This window comes from Lethenteron reissneri, chromosome 50 (assembly GCF_015708825.2).
Source record: "Lethenteron reissneri isolate LAM-NWPU_2019-01 chromosome 50, ASM1570882v1, whole genome shotgun sequence".
NCBI lineage: Eukaryota > Metazoa > Chordata > Hyperoartia > Petromyzontiformes > Petromyzontidae > Lethenteron > Lethenteron reissneri.
Window position 1 is genome coordinate 3,066,642 of NC_083828.1, and position 22,386 is coordinate 3,089,027.

General features: G+C 48.2%; 2 protein-coding genes across 3 annotated transcripts; one reads left to right on the forward strand and one right to left on the reverse strand.

Annotated features, from left to right (window-relative positions):
- Positions 1-255: 255 nt before the first annotated feature.
- Positions 256-21,744, reverse strand: LOC133355240 (TRPM8 channel-associated factor 2-like). 2 transcript variants are annotated; one of them, XM_061572615.1, is made up of 9 exons: positions 21,518-21,744; positions 13,671-14,312; positions 10,257-11,218; positions 9,818-9,853; positions 8,343-8,437; positions 6,956-7,172; positions 5,409-5,648; positions 3,604-3,938; positions 256-2,482 (listed from the first exon to the last, which is right to left on the reverse strand). In XM_061572615.1, exons 2-9 carry the CDS (start codon positions 14,306-14,308, stop codon positions 2,243-2,245), a joined length of 2,763 nt encoding a protein of 920 aa, XP_061428599.1. In that variant the 5' UTR covers positions 14,309-14,312; positions 21,518-21,744; the 3' UTR covers positions 256-2,242. The 2 variants fall into 2 exon arrangements, with proteins under 2 accessions (XP_061428599.1, XP_061428598.1); XM_061572614.1 differs by lacking the exon at positions 21,518-21,744 and adding an exon at positions 14,876-14,993.
- LOC133355002 (gamma-crystallin B-like) lies at positions 15,002-22,249 on the forward strand. The gene is made up of 5 exons (XM_061572259.1): positions 15,002-15,013; positions 15,383-15,487; positions 20,810-21,052; positions 21,540-21,779; positions 22,223-22,249. The coding sequence occupies exons 1-5, from the start codon at positions 15,002-15,004 to the stop codon at positions 22,247-22,249; spliced, it is 627 nt and encodes a 208-aa protein (XP_061428243.1).
- Positions 22,250-22,386: the final 137 nt, after the last annotated feature.

The window sequence follows — 22,386 nt, forward strand, 5'->3', positions numbered from 1 at the left end:
CTGTCCAACCAAGTTCTACCTGCCCACTTCGAAGGAACGTGTTTTGTTTGTTGTTGCCAGATAAAAGGGTAAAAAAACAATTATGCTATTTCGCTGTTTGCCTTTGTTGCGAGTGGACGTGAAAGTGAGTGACTTAAGCAACTGTTGAAGGAGTCGCACACGCAGTCACACCCGAATTAAAGTTACATGTGAAATATAGGCTATATTTTGCCATGACATCCCATATTCCAGTTTCTACACACATCTTGACACACATACTTAAAACTCATTTATTAAGTAATCACCAACTTGTAACACCAAGTTTCAGAAGAAGCAACCATTACAAGTCCCCACTTTTAAATACGATGTCATTAGGCTGTTTGCTCCTCATCACAAAATGTGTTTTTCAAATATATTACCACTAACACCATATGTGACTCATGGTATGACTAATATACATCTCAACACAAGGCATATAGAGCAGCTCACGTCTGCTTTGTATGTCTGAATACAATGCCAACCACCAATTATTTTCACGTAAGAATTATAAACATCTTCCCAGCGTTCCCTTGCCACATACAACATTGTAACCTCGGTGACCAGTTTAACTGAACACGTAGGTTGTCACATTCAATATTAATTCATAATTGAGATGTGGGTGAGGCTATGTAGTGTCAACTTTGGCTGTGTAAATTGTTCTTTATATTGTTTTGCTTTGTAAAATCTGTAATTGTGGAATGCTTTGACGTCAGCCAGCCAAAGTCGCCCTTAACAAATAGCTTCTTAGCTCCAAGGGCTTCACTCGGTGGGAAATAAACTTCTGATTCTGATGAACTGACGCGCTAAAACGCGTGTTCACGTGACAATTTTGATTTGTTTGTCTGCGTCGGGCGGCAAAGAGGGTTTTTTGACAACAAAACTTGAAAATCATTACATGGCCTAATCCGAACATCTAATACGAGTCTAACTTTTCACTGACACCTGTACAAATGTCAATACTGTCACGAAGGAAGTGGTGAGGCAGATAAAGCCAATCGCACATTCAGGTAAAGCAGGCATGTCCAGATTTCATACGGCCCGCAGCTTCGGTCTTATAACGTGTAATTTATCGCTCGCCAGCTCTGTCAGAATAAATACATCATAAAACTCATGGAAATTTAAGGTATTCTATACAGTTTGTTCAATGTTATCTGACTGAATGAAAGGCAGAATTGCGTTTTTAGAGTTGTTCCCGTTTGCCTGAGTGGCTTATATTTGGTTACATTGGCATTTGAAAAATAAAGGTAATTGTGACAATGAAAGTTGTTTTATAACAGTGTGTATTTCCACGTAACTTTTGTGGTTAAAACAATGTCAAAAGGAACTATTGGCCCCCGGGCATCTTCACTTTATCAAATGTGGCCCTAAATTTTGATTTAAAGCTTTCGTGACTGCAGGGATTCATCTTCTTGGTTCTTTCGGTAAAGTCACGTAGAAGGGAAGTAATAAAATAATTAAACATAATAATTATGTTTTCAAAATTATTATGTTTTATTTTTATTATTTTATTACTTCCCGTCTACGTGACTTTACCGAAAGAACCAATAAAATGTGGCCCTCTTTGCAAAAAGTTTGGACACCCCTGAGGTAAAGGCACAGCCATGGAATTGCTCACGCCACTGCTGGTAGGAGACACCTCCAGCACGAGGAAGTTCTAGAGAGCACCCCCGACACTCCTCGAGTAAGCACGGTATTTGGTCTACTCTTCCACGCTGATCAGACGTCTTGAAAGAGATGGACGTACCCATACTTTATCCCACCGCTCGCAACATGTTGATCAATTGTGGTGAATGCGTTTAGAATGCTGAGTGGACAGATGCTGGGGTTGGGTGGATTTGAGAAACTTTCCCCGGTCTTTTAATTTCCGGGATATGGAATCGAACCTGCTGCCTTTGGATTGCAAGTCACAGGATGGCCAAACACCACCAGTGGTGCGCGACCCTTTCTATTCATTCGATGTGTCGGGCGCAGGGAGGGATTAACGGCACACACTTTTTACACAACCTAACCCGAAACAAAGCAATGGTACGAATCATTGGTCGTGAAAGCCCACGACCTAAAAGATGAGTGAGTCATAATCTTGGCAGGGAAAAACATACGTGTTCAGTAAATATGTCGTTTTCACAAACCAATTACGTACCAACATATCCCATTGAAATGCATTTGCAAATCCACTGCTGCCTGCATATTGCGGGACTCGGTGGAATGCGACCTGTCCCCACTACTAGTATTTTAACATCGGATTTTCCTTCCATTCGGGCAAACTTCCCAGCTTTTTGACAACGTCGTCATTGATGGGCAAACCCCACTTTTGAAAAAAGGGGACCAGATTCTTGTTGACTTGCTTCGAGAATGTCTCTGCCCACAGATTCATCTTTCCTTTGTTGTCCAACCCTTTGGTACTGATGCGTTGATATGCAGTGAAGATCTTCATGAATGCTTCCCACCCGAATGCCTCCTGCAACTATAATCAAGAGAGAGAGGCGACGAGAGAGAGAGAGAGCACACAAAGGGTTAGCAAACGGCAACAGTCTTGGCCAGCAGGGCCATAAATACTCATTTGTAACGTGCGCATAATTCATTCACTCTCACTTTCGAGAGATCGTTTACTTCAAGGACTGGGAATTCTCTGACAAGCGGGAACACAGCCAGAACTGGCCCCAACTTTTCCCAACGCTTGATTGGTACGCTTGACCAGCTGCACCAACGTGTGTTCATACGTGTGAGAAAAAAAAAACCCAAGGCAGTTCCGTGGACAAGTGGAATTCAGAATTTCCACCTCCCGCGGATTACGGGAGCGGTTGCAAACCGCGGGCACGCCGCAAACTCTTAGGGTTTGTCGATCACCAGGAGCACGGCTTATTGGAGTTCTGATGTTACTTGCGTTGGAGACCCCGGCAAGAGTGCACGGTAATTGTGCTCCAGGTGCAGTTCCGCGATTGTGTTCGCTCACGCCACTACCGGAGGAAGGGCTGTCACTGGAGGGAGCTCTGGTGAACACCCTGGACCATGATAATTGTTTTTTTACCCTTCGATCTGGCAACAAAACTGACATCTTTTTTTACAAGGAGTCATGTTTGCATAGACCACAATACCTGCAGTCATAATGCTCTAAGAAAAGCTGTCTCGGGTGTGGACCAATAAACTTCAAGGACAGTGCATACATTATCAGAGTTATGTTTTTTTTGCATTAAGACTGCAGATATTGTGGTCTATGCAAATATGACTCCTTGTAAAAAAAGGTGTCAGTTTTGTTGCCAGATAGAAGGGTAAAAAAACAATTCTCATTTTTTACTGGCAAATGAGGTTCCAATGGTGTAAACCCTGGACCATGTTTGGCCTATTCCTTCCACGCTAGCCAAACGTCTTGCAAGTGATGTGGAGCGCCCGCACTTTAGACCCATCGCACGCGACCCGAGAGGTCGCGCGTTACATTCCGCTGGGCGGACGGAAACGGAGGGATTTAAGAGAACTCGCCCAATTCTTTGAACCGCTGTGTCCGGGAGACAGCGGCTAGAGCGAGCGCAATGTGCCAACCGCCCGCCGCGCCACCTGTTGGCAGCTCCCCTCGACGCTGTCGCGTACCTGGAGGTAAGTCTCCAGACACGTCCACACGGACCACGTGGCCAGCTTCGATCCCTTCTTGAGGTGGTCCTTGATGCGCTGGGCCCGTTTGGCGGGCTGCAGCGCCGCGTGCGCTTTTTCCCGAGCGATGCCCAGCACCGTCTCGTGCACGTACGTGGACCACAGGTTGGCGGTCGCCTCCGTGGTGTGCGGCGGGAACTCCCAGGCCGCCCGCTGCTGGTTGTGGCCCAGCTCATGGATGGAAGGCCACATGCCCCTGATCATGCACTTCTCGTCAATGATGCCCTTGATGCACGACACGTGCAGCATGATGGGATATCCCGAATGCATTAAACCTGTGAAATAGCGGTTGCGTTTAAAAATGATGACAGAGTATTTTTTAATAAGAATTTGTTGATGTTGCTGCTGCCGTGTTGGGCAGTCGTACACAAGCACAATTAACACAAATAACTCAATACATTCATCAACGATAATGGCCTTAAAAATATATATAATAGGCGACGTTTCAGGAAGTTCCCCTTGTTCATAACACAAATAAAGAGTCTAGAGAGATGATTTAAACAAATAAAACATCCGACTGCATTTTTTTTTAAATAGACATATGAATTGTTAGCTAACAGTAGTTATTGGGTAACAACTCCTTTAATCATGAAAACAAATCCTAAATTAAACTAATATATTAAAAAGTACAATTATTAAGTGCTGCTGGCGCATTGCATTGTGGGAATATTTGTTCTTATGAGAACAAGGCACTATTCCACGCGGCAGTGCATTCCTGGGCCCAATCACCATCTTAATAAATATATTATTTACTTGTCCTGCGTTCTTGAGTCAGAGACGCTGAAGAATAAAACTATGAAACTAAAATAAATTAAATGATACTAAAAAGGCATTAGATGTGTCTAGCATTCAATAATAATGTTTTAAGTGAAGGTGAGACTTTCATTCAATCCTGCCGGCCGAATGGCATTCAGACACAGAGACAGAAAGAAAGAGACGAAAAGGGGCCGTCCGTAAATGACGTCACGCGATTTTTACCCCCCCCCTCCCTTCGTCACAAGGCGTCACAAAGAGTCAGACCCCCCCTAAATTATGACGTCACAAAGCTGTCCCCGCCCCCCCCAAATAAAACATGCTTCATATCTCACACCATGGGAACCTCATTTGCCAGTAAAAATATGATAATTGGGTTTTTACCCTTCTATCTGGCAACAAAACTGACACCTTTTTACAAGGAGTCATGTTTGCATAGACCGCAATACCTGCGCTTTTTGGCGTCATCTGGTCCAGCCCATGTGAGACTAGGCTCTAAGGAAAGCTGTCTCGGGTGTGGACCAATCAACTTCAAGGACAGTGCACATTATCAGAGTTATGTCTTTTGTTTGTATTATGACTGCAGGTATTGCGGTCTATGCAAACATGACTCCTTGTAAAAAGGTGTCAGTTTTGTTGCCAGATAGAAGGGTAAAAAACCAATTATCATGCTTCATATCTATTGTCATTGTAGTGCGTATTTAATGTGGCGCTGCACTCTGATGTTGTAGGAGAAAACATTTGTTAAAAAGTCTATTTAATTAAGTAGAACGTGTTGTCTATATTTATTTAAAGTTGCGCATTTTGATGTGACGTCAAATTTCTCAACCCCCCCCCCTTGTCACACATCGTCACAAATGTTTGACCCCCCCCCCCTCCCCAGGTGCGTGACGTCATTCATGGACGGCCCCAAAGACAGAAAGACGCACGGAGACAAATACGATGACACGCGAGTTTTCAAAGCACGTTGTAAAGCATTGCATTGGTATTACCTATAACAATCTGGACATCGGCCACAAATCTCTCTGGTCTTGAGAATGGAAATGGGGTGGCAGACAAGGTGGCAACGGCTTGCATGATATTATTCCACATCTTCATCAGACTCTCAGGGTTGTTCACCATCCTCGCATCGGTGGACGGGATGGTGAGGATGACGTTTTCGTTTTCAAACTCGGACCAGGGCGCCGGGTAGTGACGGATTGTCTGCTGCCAATCTGCCACGCCGGTCTTGCCTGCGAGAAAGCGCGCGCACACACGACGGGACCTGTGTTGAAACAGTCATTATAGTCATACTAATTGGCGGGTTAAACGTGGTGTTCGTGGCTTTTGAAAGCGCAGTTTGTCGCTGCCTGCTTATAAACTGTAAACTTAGAAACATAAATTACAAGGTAGGGCCCACTGAGCTATATAGATGTAAAATTTCGATTTAAAACTTTCGTGACTGCAGGGATTCATCTTCTTGGTTCTTTCGGTAAAGTTACGTAGAATGGAAATAATAAAATAATAAAAATAAACCATAATAAAATAATTATTATGTTTTATATCTATATAGATGTGTTTCAGAAGCAACCTGGCCACAAATGATAGCTCAAAGGAATGGCTCATCACGTGGGCATCTACAGCAGCCAAATACTTTAAACGCGTGTCTTAATTCTAAACGTGGAGGGGAAAACCGGAGGACTTCTGGCGAAAACTTTACACGACCAGGGAGAGAATATGTAAACTCCAGATATACAGGCGTCAAGGTCGGTAATCGAACCCACGACCTCCTGCATACCAGGCGAGGTAGTTAACATCTCGCCACCGTGTTTGCTCCATGATGCAAGTCTCCAACTCTTATTATCAACTCTAGCTCTCTTGCCTCTCTTAGTTGCTGTAACAAAGAGGCATTGCCTTTAATCAAGCCTCGTATATTACTTGGGTCTTTCGGTAAAGTCACGTAGATAGGTATAAGTAAAAAACAAACAATAAAAAACTACGACGCTTCGATCGCAAAACAAGCGTTGAGGCAGATTTTTTAAAGGTTTTCCTTTAAAACCTTTTTTTAAAAAAACCTTTAAAACAGTCTGCCTTAGCAGCTGTCCCCCTCTTTTATCTTCCTGATGACCACCGCTTGTGTTGCGATCGAAACGTCGTCGTTTTTTTGTTATTTTCTTAGAACCTATCTATGTGACTTTACCGAAAGACCCAAATAATATGAATTCCTGCAGTCACGACAGCTTTAAGTCAAGATTCAATCCTCATATATATACATCTTTGGGCCTGTGCTCGGCAACTGTGTTACACGTGGGGGGGGGGGGGAGTGCTGGGGGTGGAAGCGGCGGGGGGAGGGGGGGCGGACGGGGGGGAGCGGGCGGGGTAGTAGGGAGTGGATGGAGAGGGGGGGGGGAGCGGGAGGGGGGGAGTGGAGGGGGGGGGGGGTAGTGGGGAGTGGATGGAGAGGGGGGAGGGGGAGTGTGCGGGGGGAGTGGACGGGGGGAGGGGGGGCATCGGGCGGGGGGGAGTGGAGGGGGTTGGAGCGGGTGGGGGGCGATCTCACCGAGCTGGAACCAGGGAGCCTGCACCGCCCCGTCCACGACGACATCCACCGCTCCCAGTTTGCTTTGCTTGGGCACGACCACGTAGATGAGGCCCCCCCAGCACGAGCCGACCTCCAGCGTCTCCTGCTGCACCGGGAACCTGCGGGTGATGGCCGGGTGGCGCAGCACGGGCTCCTTCTTGCCGAAGAGCACGTCGGTGTGCGAGCCGATCTGGATCTGGGCAGGTGAGAGCGAGCGAGCGAGCGAGCGTCAGCGGCAGACGACAAGGGCTGAACCCCCTCTGGAGCATATTCCAAGCATATTCCAAGAACACAGGATGAGATGTTACTATCCTACTTGCGACATGGGTGACCTTTCTTGCCAGAATCAAAATATAACAATAGGTTTCTACCATTTGTGGCAATAAAACAGGTGTGGTAAGACGTTTAAACACAAATAAGAATTTTTTTTCAAGTAATCATGTCTGCATTAAGCACACGTACTTTTGGTGAACTTGCAAACAAAAAGACATGCTCTGATACTGACAATGCGTATGCTATTAGAGCATGTTTTTTTGTTTGCATGTTCACCGCATACTCTGATAATATGTGCGTTGTCCTTGAAACTGATTGGTCCACACCAGAGACAGCTTTCTTTTGAGCCTCGTCTCATTCGGGGTGAGATGCTCACCCCGAGCTCTCATTACCCTGATAGTGCAATGTCTTTGGGCTGTACGCCTTTTGGCGTCCTCTGGTTAACACAGCTTGAGACGAGGCAAACAAAAAAAGCTGTCTCTGGTGTGGACCAATCAGTTTCAAGGACAATGCATTTCTTATCAGAGTGTGTTTTTTGTTTGCATTCTGACCACAAGCATTGTGGTTAATGCAGACATGATTCCTTGTAAAAGGTTTCAGTTTGGTGTTTTAACATCTTAACACCTGTTTTGTTGCCACAGAAAAGGGGAAAAACGTATTATCGGTAACACCTATTATTATATAATGCAACTACTACTAACTACTACCTTTTAAAATTTTACCCAGGGAAGGCCCGCTAAGCTGTGTAGCTCTTTCACAAGCGACCTGGCCACTGATGATAAGGAAGTGGCTCATCATCGCGTGTATTTTTTATTTTTAGCATCCAAATCCTCTAAAACGCGTGATGTTGATTCTAAACGTGGAGGGGGAAAACCGTAGACCCGGTGAAAAATCCACGCGACCACGGGAGAGAGAGCGCGCCAACTCCAAATATACAGCAGCAGGCATCGCCAGGGTCGGGATCGAACCCACGGCCTCCTGCACACCAGGCGAGTTAGTTAACATCTCCTAGCCACCGCGGCGCCGGCGTTACGCGTGCAACACGGGAAGAACGCGGGCGCCAATGCACGTCTCGCGGTTCGTGCGGCAACACCTGCAGGCCGCCCTTGACGTGGGCTTTGGGCACCGTGATGCGGATGGTCTCGGCGGGAGGCGCGTACAGCCCGGTGCTCCTCCAGCAGTCGCTCTCTGTCGCGCACGCACAGACAAAGACCGTGCCACGTGTCGCCTTCTCGCCCTCTGCGGTTTCAATCTTCGCTGTCTCTCTCTTTTAAAAAAAAAAAATTACGATCAGTGGAAACAAGAAGATGCTCGGTGTATTCGGCACTTTGCTTCGTTCATCATTTCGTAATTTTTTTTTCATTTTTAAACTTAGCTCTGGCCCTCCTTCTCATTGCGCTCAATCCACGCTTTCGGTCTCTGTCTCTTCTCGCACCGGAACAAACTGCCCCCCCCCCTCCCCCGCTCCACATTGAGCAGTAACCTTCGCTCACCAAGTTTCCGCGCCGCACTCAAAACTCACTTCTTGTTACCCCTAGCTCACCCCACGACCCCCCTTAATCTCTCCATCATAACCGCCACCGTTACTTTTCCCTCTTCGTATTCTCATTACATGGCTTTCACTCATTTCTCATTCATTCATTCAATCCATTCAACATCATTGACTGTCATCGATTTTACTTTCACCGAATTCACTCATCACAGATTCCCCCCCCCCCCATTGTTTGCTATAATCAATTTCACTCACCACTACATTAATATGTACCAAGGCGCTATTTCAATAATTTTTAGATAAGATGTAGCCTTAACAAACTGTTGTGGCAAGTGCTGTTAGCGAGTTAAACCTACAAAGGCCGGCACGCCAAACGAGGTGTTGACACGGCAAGTACCACGCCCGGCCACCTTTGCCTCCCTAGTTGGCGATGTTTACATACCGCACCAAGTACTCATTTGAGGCTGAGTCGACTTAGAGGAGGCCCAGGATGGGTTCAGATAATCGTTACTGGGGTTGACCGTGAGGGGGAATCGAACCCGGGTCGCCGCGTTCGTAACGCGCACGCGCACGCACGCACGCGCGCGCACGCACGCACGTGCACGAGAACATGCGAGAGAATTGGATATGGGCGGTGACGCGGCACGGCAGTAGTGGCATTCGCCGCTTGTTTGCAGAGGTTCGCGGTTTATCGAATCTGGCAGGCCGCCCTGGTTAATACTGCGGTGGTGCCTGCTGTATTTACTCGTAAAAATATGCTTCACCCCCGCGGTGGGCGTTGCAAAATGTAAAAATTTGCACGGCAAATTGCTTAATCGGGAACACACAGAGCGATAATCGCCGACTACTGGCAGACTGATGCCCCCTTGAGGGCCGGTGTTGAGTCACCTTGTTCTGCGCAGTGTGACACAAGTCACTTGCTCCCTGTAAAGCGCTCTCAGATATCCCGGCGTGAAGAAGGGCAGATCTTTCCAACACAACTAATGAGCGGTTATTCATAAAAAACTCAGACATCTAAGTGCTTGAAGAGTGGCTAAGAATGAGATTGTCTTGTATGTCGATGTGGGTGTTCTTACCATGATTATTCCCATCAATTGTGACTTGCATCACACCTAGAAAGGCAAAACAATGCATTGATACACACATTGTAAACATTGAACTCGACCACGTCACATGCGCTTAAGTTCACTTGCCAACTCCGCTGAATTATCAATGCAGGAAACACCCTCGGTTAAAGGCGCGCACGAGTTTTGTATCGAAAAGCCACGTGGTGTAATTAATGGTAAATGCAGGCCATGTGTCCCCGAAGTGAGTGATGGATGGAATAATTTAATCGGAACCATTCAACATATCCTTTTATAAATATTGATCTGCATGGGCACTTAGGAGCTCAAGGGATAGGATAGGGAGACACGCTGATGGAAGGGAATTCCAATTGAGCGTCACGCTTTGTTGCACAAGGGTATATCCTCTCGAGAGCGACCGTTTGTAATTGACCAGAGAGGACGCGTTTACCTTTTGCGGCGGTTTTCTTAATGGGTATCCCAGGGAACTTTTGGCCCAGGTTGGGCATATTTTTCTCCACCTTGACACCGTTTCTGTAGATGGCGTTCGCGAGGGCCATCAGGAATCCATCGGTGGACTTGAGCTGTACGGGAGCATCGTGGCCAACGGGTGGCAGCTTCGCGCACGTGACGATCTGCCGGCCGACTTGCTGGAAGGGCTTGAAGCAGGCGTCGTCGTCGTCGCCGTGCAGCAGAGGCATGTAATCTTGCATCAGGCACGTCGACATTTTCTTCAGCTCCAGCGGATCTCCCGCGTGGTTGTGCACGAGGTGCTTGACCAAGTGGCACGCCGCGTAGCGCACGTTGAACGGAGCGGTGCCCACCTTGAGCGCGATGGGCGTGAACGTTCCGCCGCTGATGCCAGCGCCCAGGATGCTGATGCCGAACTTGTTGACAATTTTGTTGCCCGGGTTTTCGGTCAAGACGGACTTGCCCGGGTTCTTGGAGGCCCACCACCAAGCGTGCCCGCCGATCATCAGCCCGCCGCCCTCCGCGACGAACTCGTGCAGCTCCTGGGCCGGCATGTTGATGTAGGCGCCGCAGCAGAAGACGCTGAGGCCCGGACGGAAATCGGTCGCGGCGCTGGAGAAGCCCTCTTTGCCGAGCATCTCGTTCAAGCCCTTGACGCCGCTCACACCGACCTTGCCGTGCCTCTCCGCGTCGAGCCACCGCACGGCGTTCAAGATGAACGGCCTCATCGCCTCGGTGCCCATCTGCCCCTCGTGGCTGAGCACCACGACGCGTCCCTCGCCGTAGCGCGCCGCGGCGATCAGCGTGCGGTTGTTGAGGTCCACGACGATGGGGAAGGCGGTGGAGCCGTGTGCCACCAGCTGCGACGGGTTGCCCTCGACGGTGAACGCGGTGACACCGGCCACCAGGCGCTTGTAGTCGTTGGTCCAGTGGATGTTTTGTCTGCTCCGGATGAAAGAATTGATTAGTTAAATTTCGATTTAAAGCTTTCGTGACTGCAGGGATTCATCTTCTTGGTTCTTTCGGTAAAGTCACGTGACTCTACCGAAAGAACCAAGAAAATTGATTTGTTGTCATTGTTTATGTATATTTCATTTGTTTGACGCTCGCGGATGGTGGCCGTTGACTCTCTCAGAGGGAGAAAGAGAGAGAGAGAGATGCAGAGGTGTGGGAAACGATAGTTACTCCTGCAATTCGTATCATTGTGGGAGTAGCTGATAAACATTGCGGGAGAAACTGATGATCTAGCCAGATGTTTGTAAAACACAAAACATGCGAGACATTGGTATTCATTCATTAATCCCCCCCCCCCCCCCCCCCATTAAAGAGATGACGTCAATGCTAACGTAAAAAAAGTTAAATTATCCACGAGTGTAGCTCTTTAATGCAGCTATCAAACGACACGAAAGTGTCATTATCTAGTCCAAATAACAGTGAGAGATTTACTGCACAAACGAGCATTGCTTTTCTCAACTTTACGGCACTGAGTCAGTTCGGGTAAATGTCCGCATTCCCATGGCGAAGGCGAGTTTATCCATAGGACAAAACACGACTAACGTACCCACAAAAGTGGTACTTATTTTATCGACCCAGAGGGAGGGATGATGATGATGGGTTGAGTCACCCCATCATCATCACCCCCCCCCCCCAACCAGGATTTGAACTCGCAACCTTCCGATTGCGAATCACTGAGTCACTTACGGCGGATACATATTACACAGCGGGGAGGGAGTGGTGGGGCATGTGGTCAGCGAATTGTGAACTCTGACACCCGAATTCCATCCCCACCCACGGCTAACATCATTGACAATCTGAAGCGGTCCTAGTTACCCCGCCTTTCACCAACCAGCGCTAACCAGCGTGGTGAAGTATGGTCAAAACCCCCTCATGGCCGACGCAGCGTTGAGAGGCCTTCATCCAGCAGCGAATTGACAGAGGGCTGTCGAGTATTATTGCAACTCATACTGTCTTACGCGTCGCTATTTGCAGAATAGTTCTGGAATGAACAATAAAGGAATGTCGTCAGGTATCCTAAACTAACTAAAATACCAGCTAAGGCCCACTGAGGTATGTAGCTCTTTTTTTAAATCCTTTATATTAAGTTCACTTGCTTGCTTGCTTGCGCGCTTACGACCGTGCAAACCTTTCGGTCGTTTTTTAACCCACTTCCCGTGATCCAATCGAGCTGACATTTTGCACACAGACTCGTTGTGCGTGACAATTTATTTTCGTGAAAAAAATTCCCAAAATTTTACACTGTTTAGGGAAAACAAATTAAATATTTAATTACCAATTGCTTAATACTGGCAGACAATCATCTGACCCATAGGTGGCAGCCATCTCAAGCCAGAGGACGAGAAGACTCTAGCCGCCACGCATATAAAGGATTTAGAGTGAAAAACTTTGTTTTTACGGGTTTACTTGTAAATCCTTTATATTAAGTTCACTTGCTTGCTTGCGTGCTTACGACCGTGCAAATCTTTCGGTCGTTTTTTAACCCACTTCCCGTGATCCAATCGAGCTGACATTTTGCACACAGACTCGTTGTGCGTGACAATTTATTTTCGTGAAAAATTTTTTCAAAAATTTTACACTTTATAGGACAAAAATATTATATTTAATTACCAATTGTTTAATACTGCAGACAATCATCTGACCCATAGGTGGCAGCCATCTCAAGCCAGAGGACGAGAGGACTCAAGCCGCCACGCATATAAAGGATTTAGAGTGAAAAACTTTGTTTTTACGGGTTTACTTATTAAATCCTTTATATTAAGTTCACTTGCTTGCTTGCTTGCGCGCTTACGACCGTGCAAATCTTTCGGTCGTTTTTTAACCCACTTCCCGTGATCCAATCGAGCTGACATTTTGCACACATACTCGTTGTGCGTGACAATTTATTTTCGTGAATTTTTTTTCTCCAAAATTTTCCACTTTTTAGGAATTTTTTTTTCATATTTAATTTAAAATACCAATGTGATAAAAATGAAACTCTTACTCAATAAAAACAGAAATGAATAATAAAATAAAACCGATGCCACGCATATAAAGGATTTATAGTGAAAAACTTTGTTTTTCCGGGTTAATTTTTTCAGAAGTGACTTGGCCACAAGGGACACCTCGACGAAGTGGCTGATCACGTGGACATTTGGAACAGCCAAAGACTCTGAATGCACGTTGATTCGAAATGTGAAGGGAAAAAAATCCGAGGACCCGGAGAAAAATCCACGCGACCACGGCGAGAGAGATAGAGAGAGACACGCAAACTCCAAAATATACAGCAGGCATCGTCAGGGTCGGGATCGAACCGACGATCTCCTGCAAACCAGGCGAGGTGGTTAACATCTCGCCACAAAAGCACCAGAATGTGCCAGTCGCCTGTGCAATTTCTCACCTGAGAATAGTGGAGTTGGCAGGGATGTACTCCTTTATCTTGAACACGCCCTTGTTCCCCGTGTGCGCCATGAAGTAAACTCCCGCCACGCCGCTGATCTTGTTGCCGGGAAAGTGGCTCATGGCATCTTTCCCCTTGTTGTGGCTGCCCCAGTTCCACGCCTGGCCCCCGATCAGCAGGCCGCCCCCGTTCTTCACAAACGCCACGAGGTCACGCGCCAGCTCTTCCTCCTCCTTGCTCGACGAGGAGAAGGTGGTCGTGCAGTGGACCGCGGCGCTCTTGTCGACCTTCTCGGAGACGCCGGCTTTGATGCCGTTCCCGTCGAGGATCTTCTTCAACCCCTCGAGCTTGTGGATGACGGACACGTGGCCGTGCGGCGCCCCTTGCCTCAGCCACGTGACCGCGTTGACGAGGAATTTGGCGAACTTTGGCGACTCCAGGTAAGTCTCGTGGCCAAGCGCCACGAGTCGCCCCTTGCCGTAGCGCGACGCCGCGATCAGCACCTGGTGGCTCCCGTTGACCACGACTGGGAATGCCTCGTCTCCCGTCAGGAGCAACTCGGAGGGAACGGCGTTCCCTTCGAAATCCAAGCTCGCGATGCCCTTCTTCAGAATATCGTAGGCCCGTTGTTGCTCCATTGTCCTATATAAAAAAAGGCACGCGCGATTACGCGGGCGGGCGAATGATACACGGGGGTTGCAATCGAGGAGTCTTGAAACGATGACAATTGGTGAATCGGTCTCCAGCGGACCGCGAGCAATGAATGCACTGATCGGCACGCAGCGAACGAACAAATCGCACGGCGGCCTGAGGTCACCGCGTGGTACCATTTGCCGTAGTTTCTTTCTCACTTTCAATAAAGACAAACGCGCAGCCATGCATTTGTTCGCCACGCCACTGGAGGCGACTACTGCATAGAGAGCATTTGGTCTACTCTTCCAGGCTGCCTGGTGGACACAGTGTGGACAGTGTGGAGGGAAAAACTGGAGAACCCGGAGAAAAATCCACGCGACCACGGGGAGAGAGAGAGAGAGAGAGACACGCGCACTCCAAATACACAGCAGCAGACGTTAGGCTCGGAATGGAACCCACGACCTCCTGCACACCAGGCAAGGCAGCTAACATCTCGCAACCGTGGCGCTCAAACAATGCTCATGGCAACCCGAGTCACGAGACGGCTACTGCAGAGTCGCCACTTGACCTACTTGCTGCTCGTGGAGTCTGCGTCTCGTCCCCACGGCTGCTGCTGCTGCTCCGCTCGCTTTATAGAGCACGGTGCGGCTGGCTGGCTGGGGGGAGGACGGTCCCCCAGTCACACCCCTGCGTTGGGAATGACGGATGGGGTGAGGTGGGAGGCTGCTCAGGTGATATGCCCCCTCCCTCGCCTCCCCCCCGGCTCTCGGCACCTGCCGCAGGGACAGGTGTCGGCTGCACGGCGCGCGCGTTTCTCGAGACTCACAGCGCAGCGTTTGGAGACGCTCGCTTCCTTCGCGTGTGACATCGTGACTCAAATGATGCTTCGGTGAGCAGACATTTTAATGATAATGATATGAACTCGCGACCTTTGGACGTGACAGCCCCCGTCCGTCCGTCTTTCCCTCCCGCCTGCCAGCCAGCGGAGCCAGCCAAACTTGTTTTCGAATACACCTCGAGTGTGATGTGTGTGTGTTTTTGTTACATTGCCATGGCGCATTTCTTCATTGTCTCAACAGCTCAAAGCGACTTGCATCACGCACCTCCGATTCGCACGGGCGGCCACGTGCGGTGCGAAAGAAGTTCAACATGCGTGCATCACATCTCATCGCACACATTCCAAGGTGACCCCCAGTGATGGCTGTCCTTGTGCGTCACAAGGTGGCACAGCACTTGGCCTGCGAGAGGGCATTTGTCTGCCAGCAGCTGCTGCTCTCTGCTGTGGAATCCAAATTGAGTAATTGCAACGCTTCTATTGAAGACGAGCGTGTTTGTGTTGTGTCTGTGGGTCGTCTCGCTGTACACCCCTATCAACGCTGTAATATGCAAGTGTACAGTGGTAACACATGTCTTACATTGAGTAAGGTTATATGAGCTTGTTTGAAAAAATACGATTATGGGAAGGAATTTCAGAGTGGAGTAGTGCGATGTAAGAAGCATGGAGATTAGTATTGTGACCTGCAGTGTGGTGGTAGAGGTGAGTGTGTACGTGGGTGGGTGAGTAGATGAATGGGTGCGTCAGTGAGTGTGTGCGTGGGTGGGTGAGTAGTTGAATGAGTGCGCGAGTGGGTGGGTGAGTAGTTGAATGGGTGAGTGAATGTGATTGAGTGGGGTGAATGGTTACTCTTGTAAATTCAACTATCATTATAACCTCCTGAGTTCTAGCTTGGATAAACAAATAAACTTGAATGTGAGTGACTGTGTTGTTCTGACCTGGCGACCCGGGTTCAATTCCCGCTCACGGCCAACACTGGTGACAATTATCTGAACCGTTCCTAGGCCTCCCGTAGGTAGACTTAGCCTCAAATTAGTACCTGGTGCGGTGTGTAAACATCGCCACTGGGGATACAAAGGCGACCGGGCGTGGTGCTGGCCACCCACCCCCTCGTGTGCCGTGCCGGCATTCATAGGCGCACGCTAACAGCACTTGCCCCAACAGTCTGTTAAGGCTATCTTTGTATCTATCTTGCTGCGGAATGAAACAGGCTGAGAAGCCCCTGGGCTCGTGCTTGAAGAAGAAGAGGAAGATGAAACCGAGATGCAAAATGCCCCTGTTCTGTCAGAAGTTAAAATCTCTTCAACATCGTCATGAGCTCGGATCGATCCACCGCTGGATGAAGGCCTCCCAGAGCCACTTGCCACCTCTCACGATCCTGCGATGCAACGACCAGAATATTTATGTAGGAATCCGATGAGCTATGAAGCTGTTGTATTTTTACCGATTTCTAGTCGGACGACAATCCATCGAGCACCTGTCACACGGACCGATCTCGTCGCTCAAGGCGGCTGCGAATAAACACAACTGACATTTATGGAGAGAAAAAACTATTTAATTCCGTGCGACCGGACTGACTGTCCTGACGTGCTGTGTCGATCTTCACTGCTTCTCTCGCCACGATGCACCAATGTCAATACAATCGGTCTCACCCGCAACGTGACGATGTGAGTGAAGATGAAACTGATATTCTTCAAACCGATATATGGTGTGGAGGGTACGCCGATAGTAGAGCGTGGAACAAGAAGAAAAGAGAAGCCAAAATCGGTACCAGGCATTCTTTTAACGTATCGTTATGGAGTGGAGCGGTGGCGCAGTGGTTAGCGCACTTGCACTATGCATCCGGTGACTTGCGTTAATTCCCAGTTGTGGTCTTGGACTACATCTCTTTTACATTTACCAACCGGCACTGACCCACGTAGTGAATTATGGTCAAGCGACCTCCAGGACCAACACGGCGTGTGGACGCTGTCATCTAGCAGTGGATTGACAAAGGACTGATTCATTAGTATGTACTTTCGATACCCAGCGTATAGAACTTCTGGTGTGTACATTACGCACACTGATAATGACACATCTCTGGCTTTAAGCAACCGTTTGAGATTCACATTAGATCTTTTGGGCGAGCCAACGTAATTATCTGGCCACATTTGTGTCGTAAAACCATCCACCACCCGACATATCACACATTCAATTGACACGTGTGTACGCGTTAAACGAGCCGTTTATTGCTGTTTCAGCTCACTCACTCACCGGCAAGTTGAACACTTATTCTCACAGCCGAACGTAGCAATTAGACACGACGAGCGCTTCATCGCAGACCCAATCACAAGGACGCCTAATATTTCCCCAACCACTCCCAAAGCCTTCTCACCATTCACTACCACCCGCTCTCTCACGTGTATAACTTTGCGCAGACGGAGGCTGCCTGCGTACACGAACGTTGTTTATGTGCCGATGCATGTACGTACGTACGTCGAACTTCTTTCGCACCGTACGTAGCCAAACCGTGGCAATGCATGCCAGCATTGAGAGTCTATTTTGTTTGTTGTGGTGGTGGGTGGGTGGGGGGTGGTAAATTACACTTTGGGTCTTTAACCAAAAAGCCCCTTCCGAAGTGGCCTCCGGGAATTCGTACTTCACACCACCAACCCCATTCACTGCCGCAGCCACATTCCGAAGGACCGCGCCTCGGCTGTGCTGCAGCAGAAGCACCCTAATTGACGACTCGCACCAACCAATCGCTGCTTCGCACGATTCGGAGACACTTGCAAAGCGCGCACATTCCGAGCTGAGATGTAACAAGCGACAAGAACAAATGTCAGCGTGGGGTGTTAAATGTCGCGACGCAGAAATAGCACTCCGGTCGAGAAATAACGACTTTAAAGACAATTTCGGAAGTTTAACCCATATTGGGTTGTGTTACAACTGCAGTGCTCTAATGGTGAATAATAATTGAGCACATTTGGTATTCGCGACATTCCCAAAGCACGGAGCGTTTACGAGGTGTGCTGTTTTGTGGTTCAGAAACTCGGCCACGACCTTCGGTTGGAGTGCATCATTTATTAAGCAGCACTGGTTCAAGCAACACGTGCACGCACTGGATTTCGACATCCATTGGTCTCGCCAGCTGCGACGCGGGTCAAACATCGACACCGACAAAAGGAAACGGAAGCGAAAGCCGAAAAGTGCGCAGAGGAGTGCGTGGAGACGCACACGTTGACTCCTCCACTTACGAACACTCGATGTACGATCTTTCAGGGATGCAAACAAACCTGTCCGTACCGTCCTGTTGCCTGTACACCAGGAGAGGTAGTTAACATCTCGCCACCGTGATGATGATGATGAGAGAGACGCAAACTCCCAAATTTCCAATAGGCATCATCAGGGTGGGGATCGAACCCTAGACCTCGTGTATACCAGGCGAGGTAGTTAACATCTCGCCACCGTGATGATGATGAGATAGACGCAAACTCCCAAATTTCCAACAGGCATCATCAGGGTGGGGATCGAACCCTAGACCTCGTGTATACCAGACGAGGTAGTTAACATCTCCTAGCCACCGCGATGATGATGATGATGATGATAAACGCAAACTCCAAATATACAACAGGCATCATCATGGTCGGGAATGAACCCAAGACCTCCTGTATACCAAGCGAGGTAGTTAACATCTCCTAGCCACCGCGGCGCGCTTTAATTCCCAGCGTGCATCCCTCCAAGTCTCATCCGCGCACCTTTCAGTTTTTCCCCACTCTCCATACTTTTCCTACCAACGAGCCACGCGTGACAGCGGGCAGCAGCAGTAGTTAGTAGTAGCAGTCATGAGTATACGCACCGATTGAAAACGTTCATCGTTAGGCACATTTTTCTGTGTTATGACGTTCAGCTATAAGCAAAAAAAAGCAAGCACTTTCGAACGTCCACCATGGGTGTTTTGTCTCCGCACCGTGTTGTGGGCATTTGCACAATTTTTTTTATTCACGAATCACGCACGTGCTCGCGTTTCTCGATTCAGCGATTTGAGCAAAACGACGGCCACGTTCGCTGACTCCGCAGACACTGACCGCAGGGCTGTGTTGCATTTTAGCAACAGCTCCCCGTGATGGCGGTGGTGGTTGGACAATGGTGATGCTCTTTCAGCAATTAACGCGTTTCGGTATAAATAGGGCGACCGTTGCATGAGTCAAACCATTCTGGATCTTCCTGTCTGCAGCATCTACTCCACCATGAAGAAGGTATGGTGCTTTACATGCACCCACTGCACGTTTTCCCGCCGCGAAATGTTCATTTCAGAAAGACAAAATATTTTGGAACGTTAGTTATGTTTGTTCGAATTGATATTCCGTTTCGGAAATTGCTGAATGATTGTGAAAATATAAAAAAATAATTTAAGCTGCTTGAATATGGAGCAATTTGCTACGTTTATTTATAGCTACAGCTATCTCAATGGGCATGTCTAACTAAACTAAAACTTCGTGAAACGTCGTGAGAATTTTTTTGGTTTTATATTTATATTATTTTATTATTTCCCTTCTATGTGACTTTACCGAAAGAACCAAGACTATAAACTATAACTATGAAAAATAAATACATTTTATTTTACCAAGTAAGGCCCACTGAGTTATGTAGCTATTTTCAGAAGCGACCTGGCCACAAATGATAGCTCAACGAAGTGGCTTATCACGTGGAAAGTTTACAGCAGCCAAATATTCTAAACGCGTGATGTTGATTCGAAATGCGGAGGGTTAACCCGTAGAAGCCGGAGAGAAATGAACGCGACCACGGGGAGAGAAACACGCAAACTACAAATGTACAGCAGGCATCAGGGTCGGGATTGAACCGATGGCCCCCTGCAGTTAACATCTCGCCTAAAACATATCTGCCTGTTCAACAGCATTGGTTCAAGCGTTTCCGACTCAAGCTGGCGAGACACTGAGTGTCGAAACTAATTGTGATTCTTCACTATGTTGTTGTTACATTTTTCTTGCAGAGTTCGTTACGCTTCGTATTGTGCCCTCCAGTGGCATGGAGTGAAAGTGGGCTGGGGATTTTGCCCAATCCTGAACCATCTGGGCCCTCAATCAACTTAATAAACGAACGAGTGATATTTTTTTAATAGTCGATACACGCCGAAGCATTATTCCCTGTATCCAGAGCCGAATTGAGGTTCTTGTAGGGTCCTAGACACTTCTGTTTCGTAGGCCTTCAGTGTAAATGTCTCCAGTTGGTACTGCTGCCAGCCCATGTCACTACTACCGCCGCTGCCACTCGCTTGTTCCACGCGTACTTCGTCCAGCCGTTGGAGAGATTTCGTTATTGTTTCGTCTGTTCCCGAATTCGACGGGAGCGCAGATTTAATTGGAAACACCGTTGCCTATTCTTACTATTAAAAAAAATTCCAGAAGATATCTTGGTTACATTTTTTTAATCGTACAAAGCAAACTAAAAACATGGTAAAACATTATTCTTTCGTAGGCCCGAGGCACAGTGCGTACTGTGGGTCTATTAGATAATAAGGTCCTGCTGGCTGTAACCAGGGCGGCCTGCGCGATTTCAACCGCGAAAACTCCGCCACAGGCTGGTTGGGAGGGACGTCCCCCTTGAATTACGCACGTCACAGCCACTGTTGTCGAGACCCACGCTGTTCCTCTCGCGTGTGCGTCCGCAGATCGTCTTTTTCGAGGAGCGAGGCTTCCAGGGCCGCCGCTATGAATGCATCCAGGACTGCCCCAACATGAGCACGCACATGACGAGATGCAACTCGATCCGAGTGGAGGGAGGCGCCTGGGTGCTGTTCGAGCGACCGGACTACAATGGTAGCATGTACATCTTGGAGCAGGGCGAATATTCCGACTCCCAGCGCATGGTGGGCAACTGTGAGCGGATCGGATCCTGCAGGGCAATCCGTGGCGTAAGTTATGGGCAATCCCGCTCGTGTGGCTTAGTAGTGCGTTCTCACGAGATATTCGGTGCCGATTTGCTTCGACTTTTACTCCAAATTCTAGATTTGAAGCTTTCGTGACTGCAAGGATTCATATTCTTAGGTTTTTTCGGTAAAGTCACGTAGGTAAAAAATTAAAATTAATAAAAGTAAAATCAAATAAAAATTAAATAAAAATCACGACGTTTCGGAGGCAACACAAGTTTCCGTCTTCAGCAAGCGTGCTGTGGCGGTTCCACCTGAAGACGGAAGCTTGTGTTGCCTCCGAAACGTCGTGATTTTGATTTTATTTTATTAATTTTAATTTTAAACCTACGTGACTTTACCGAAAAAACCTAAGAATATTTTACTCCAAAATCTCTGCGCCCACTCACGCTCTCGATCCTTTCCCCGTCTTGCTTTCCAATCCCTGGAACAAACTCCCACTGCACTCACCTGCTTCCGTTCCTCCCGACAGTACAACAGCGCTCGCAACCGGATGAAGCTCTACCAGCAGGATGACTTTGGAGGCCAGGAGATGGAGCTCACCGACGATTGCTCGAACCTGCCGGACCGCTACCGCCAGCGCGAAGTGCGCTCCATTCGCATTTTGGACGGCGCTTGGGTGGCCTACGAGGAGCCCAACTACCGCGGGCGCCAGTACCTGCTCGAGCAGGGCGAGTACCGTAGGTGCAGCGACTGGGGCGCCTCCAGCAGGGTTGCGATTTCCGCATGGAAAATGCGGAAGGAGGGTTCAAATTTTCCCGCATTTTTGCTAAAGTCAACCGCAAACGGTGGAAAGACTACTCCTATGACCGCGCGCTTTTAACAACACGGTAATGCGTTCTATTGGAAAGGATACATGCAAGGCCCAGCATCACGTAGGGCTTTGAGTTACTGATTGGAATGAATATATGATTTCCGCATTTCCGCACAAGAACCACATACTTTATTCAAAAGCGGAGCCGTGATTACGAGCACATGTACATGATGTATCCTTTCCAATAGAACGCATTAACGTGTTGTTAAAAGCGCGCGGTCATAGGAGTAGTCTTTCCACCGTTTGCGGTTGACTTTAGCAAAAATGCGGGAAAATTTGAACCCTCCTTCCGCATTTTCCATGCGGAAATCGCAACCCTGGCCTCCAGCCCCGTGATTCAGTCTCTCCGCGGCATCAAGAAATACTGAAGTCGCATTCGTCTCGGGTGAAAACCAAAAACTCCGGGTTCTCCCGTGCGCGCGCGACGATGCTGTGAACGTCACGTTTCGCGGAAATAAATGAACCTGAATTGCATTTTGAGTCTCGGTTTCATCTTATTATTCTT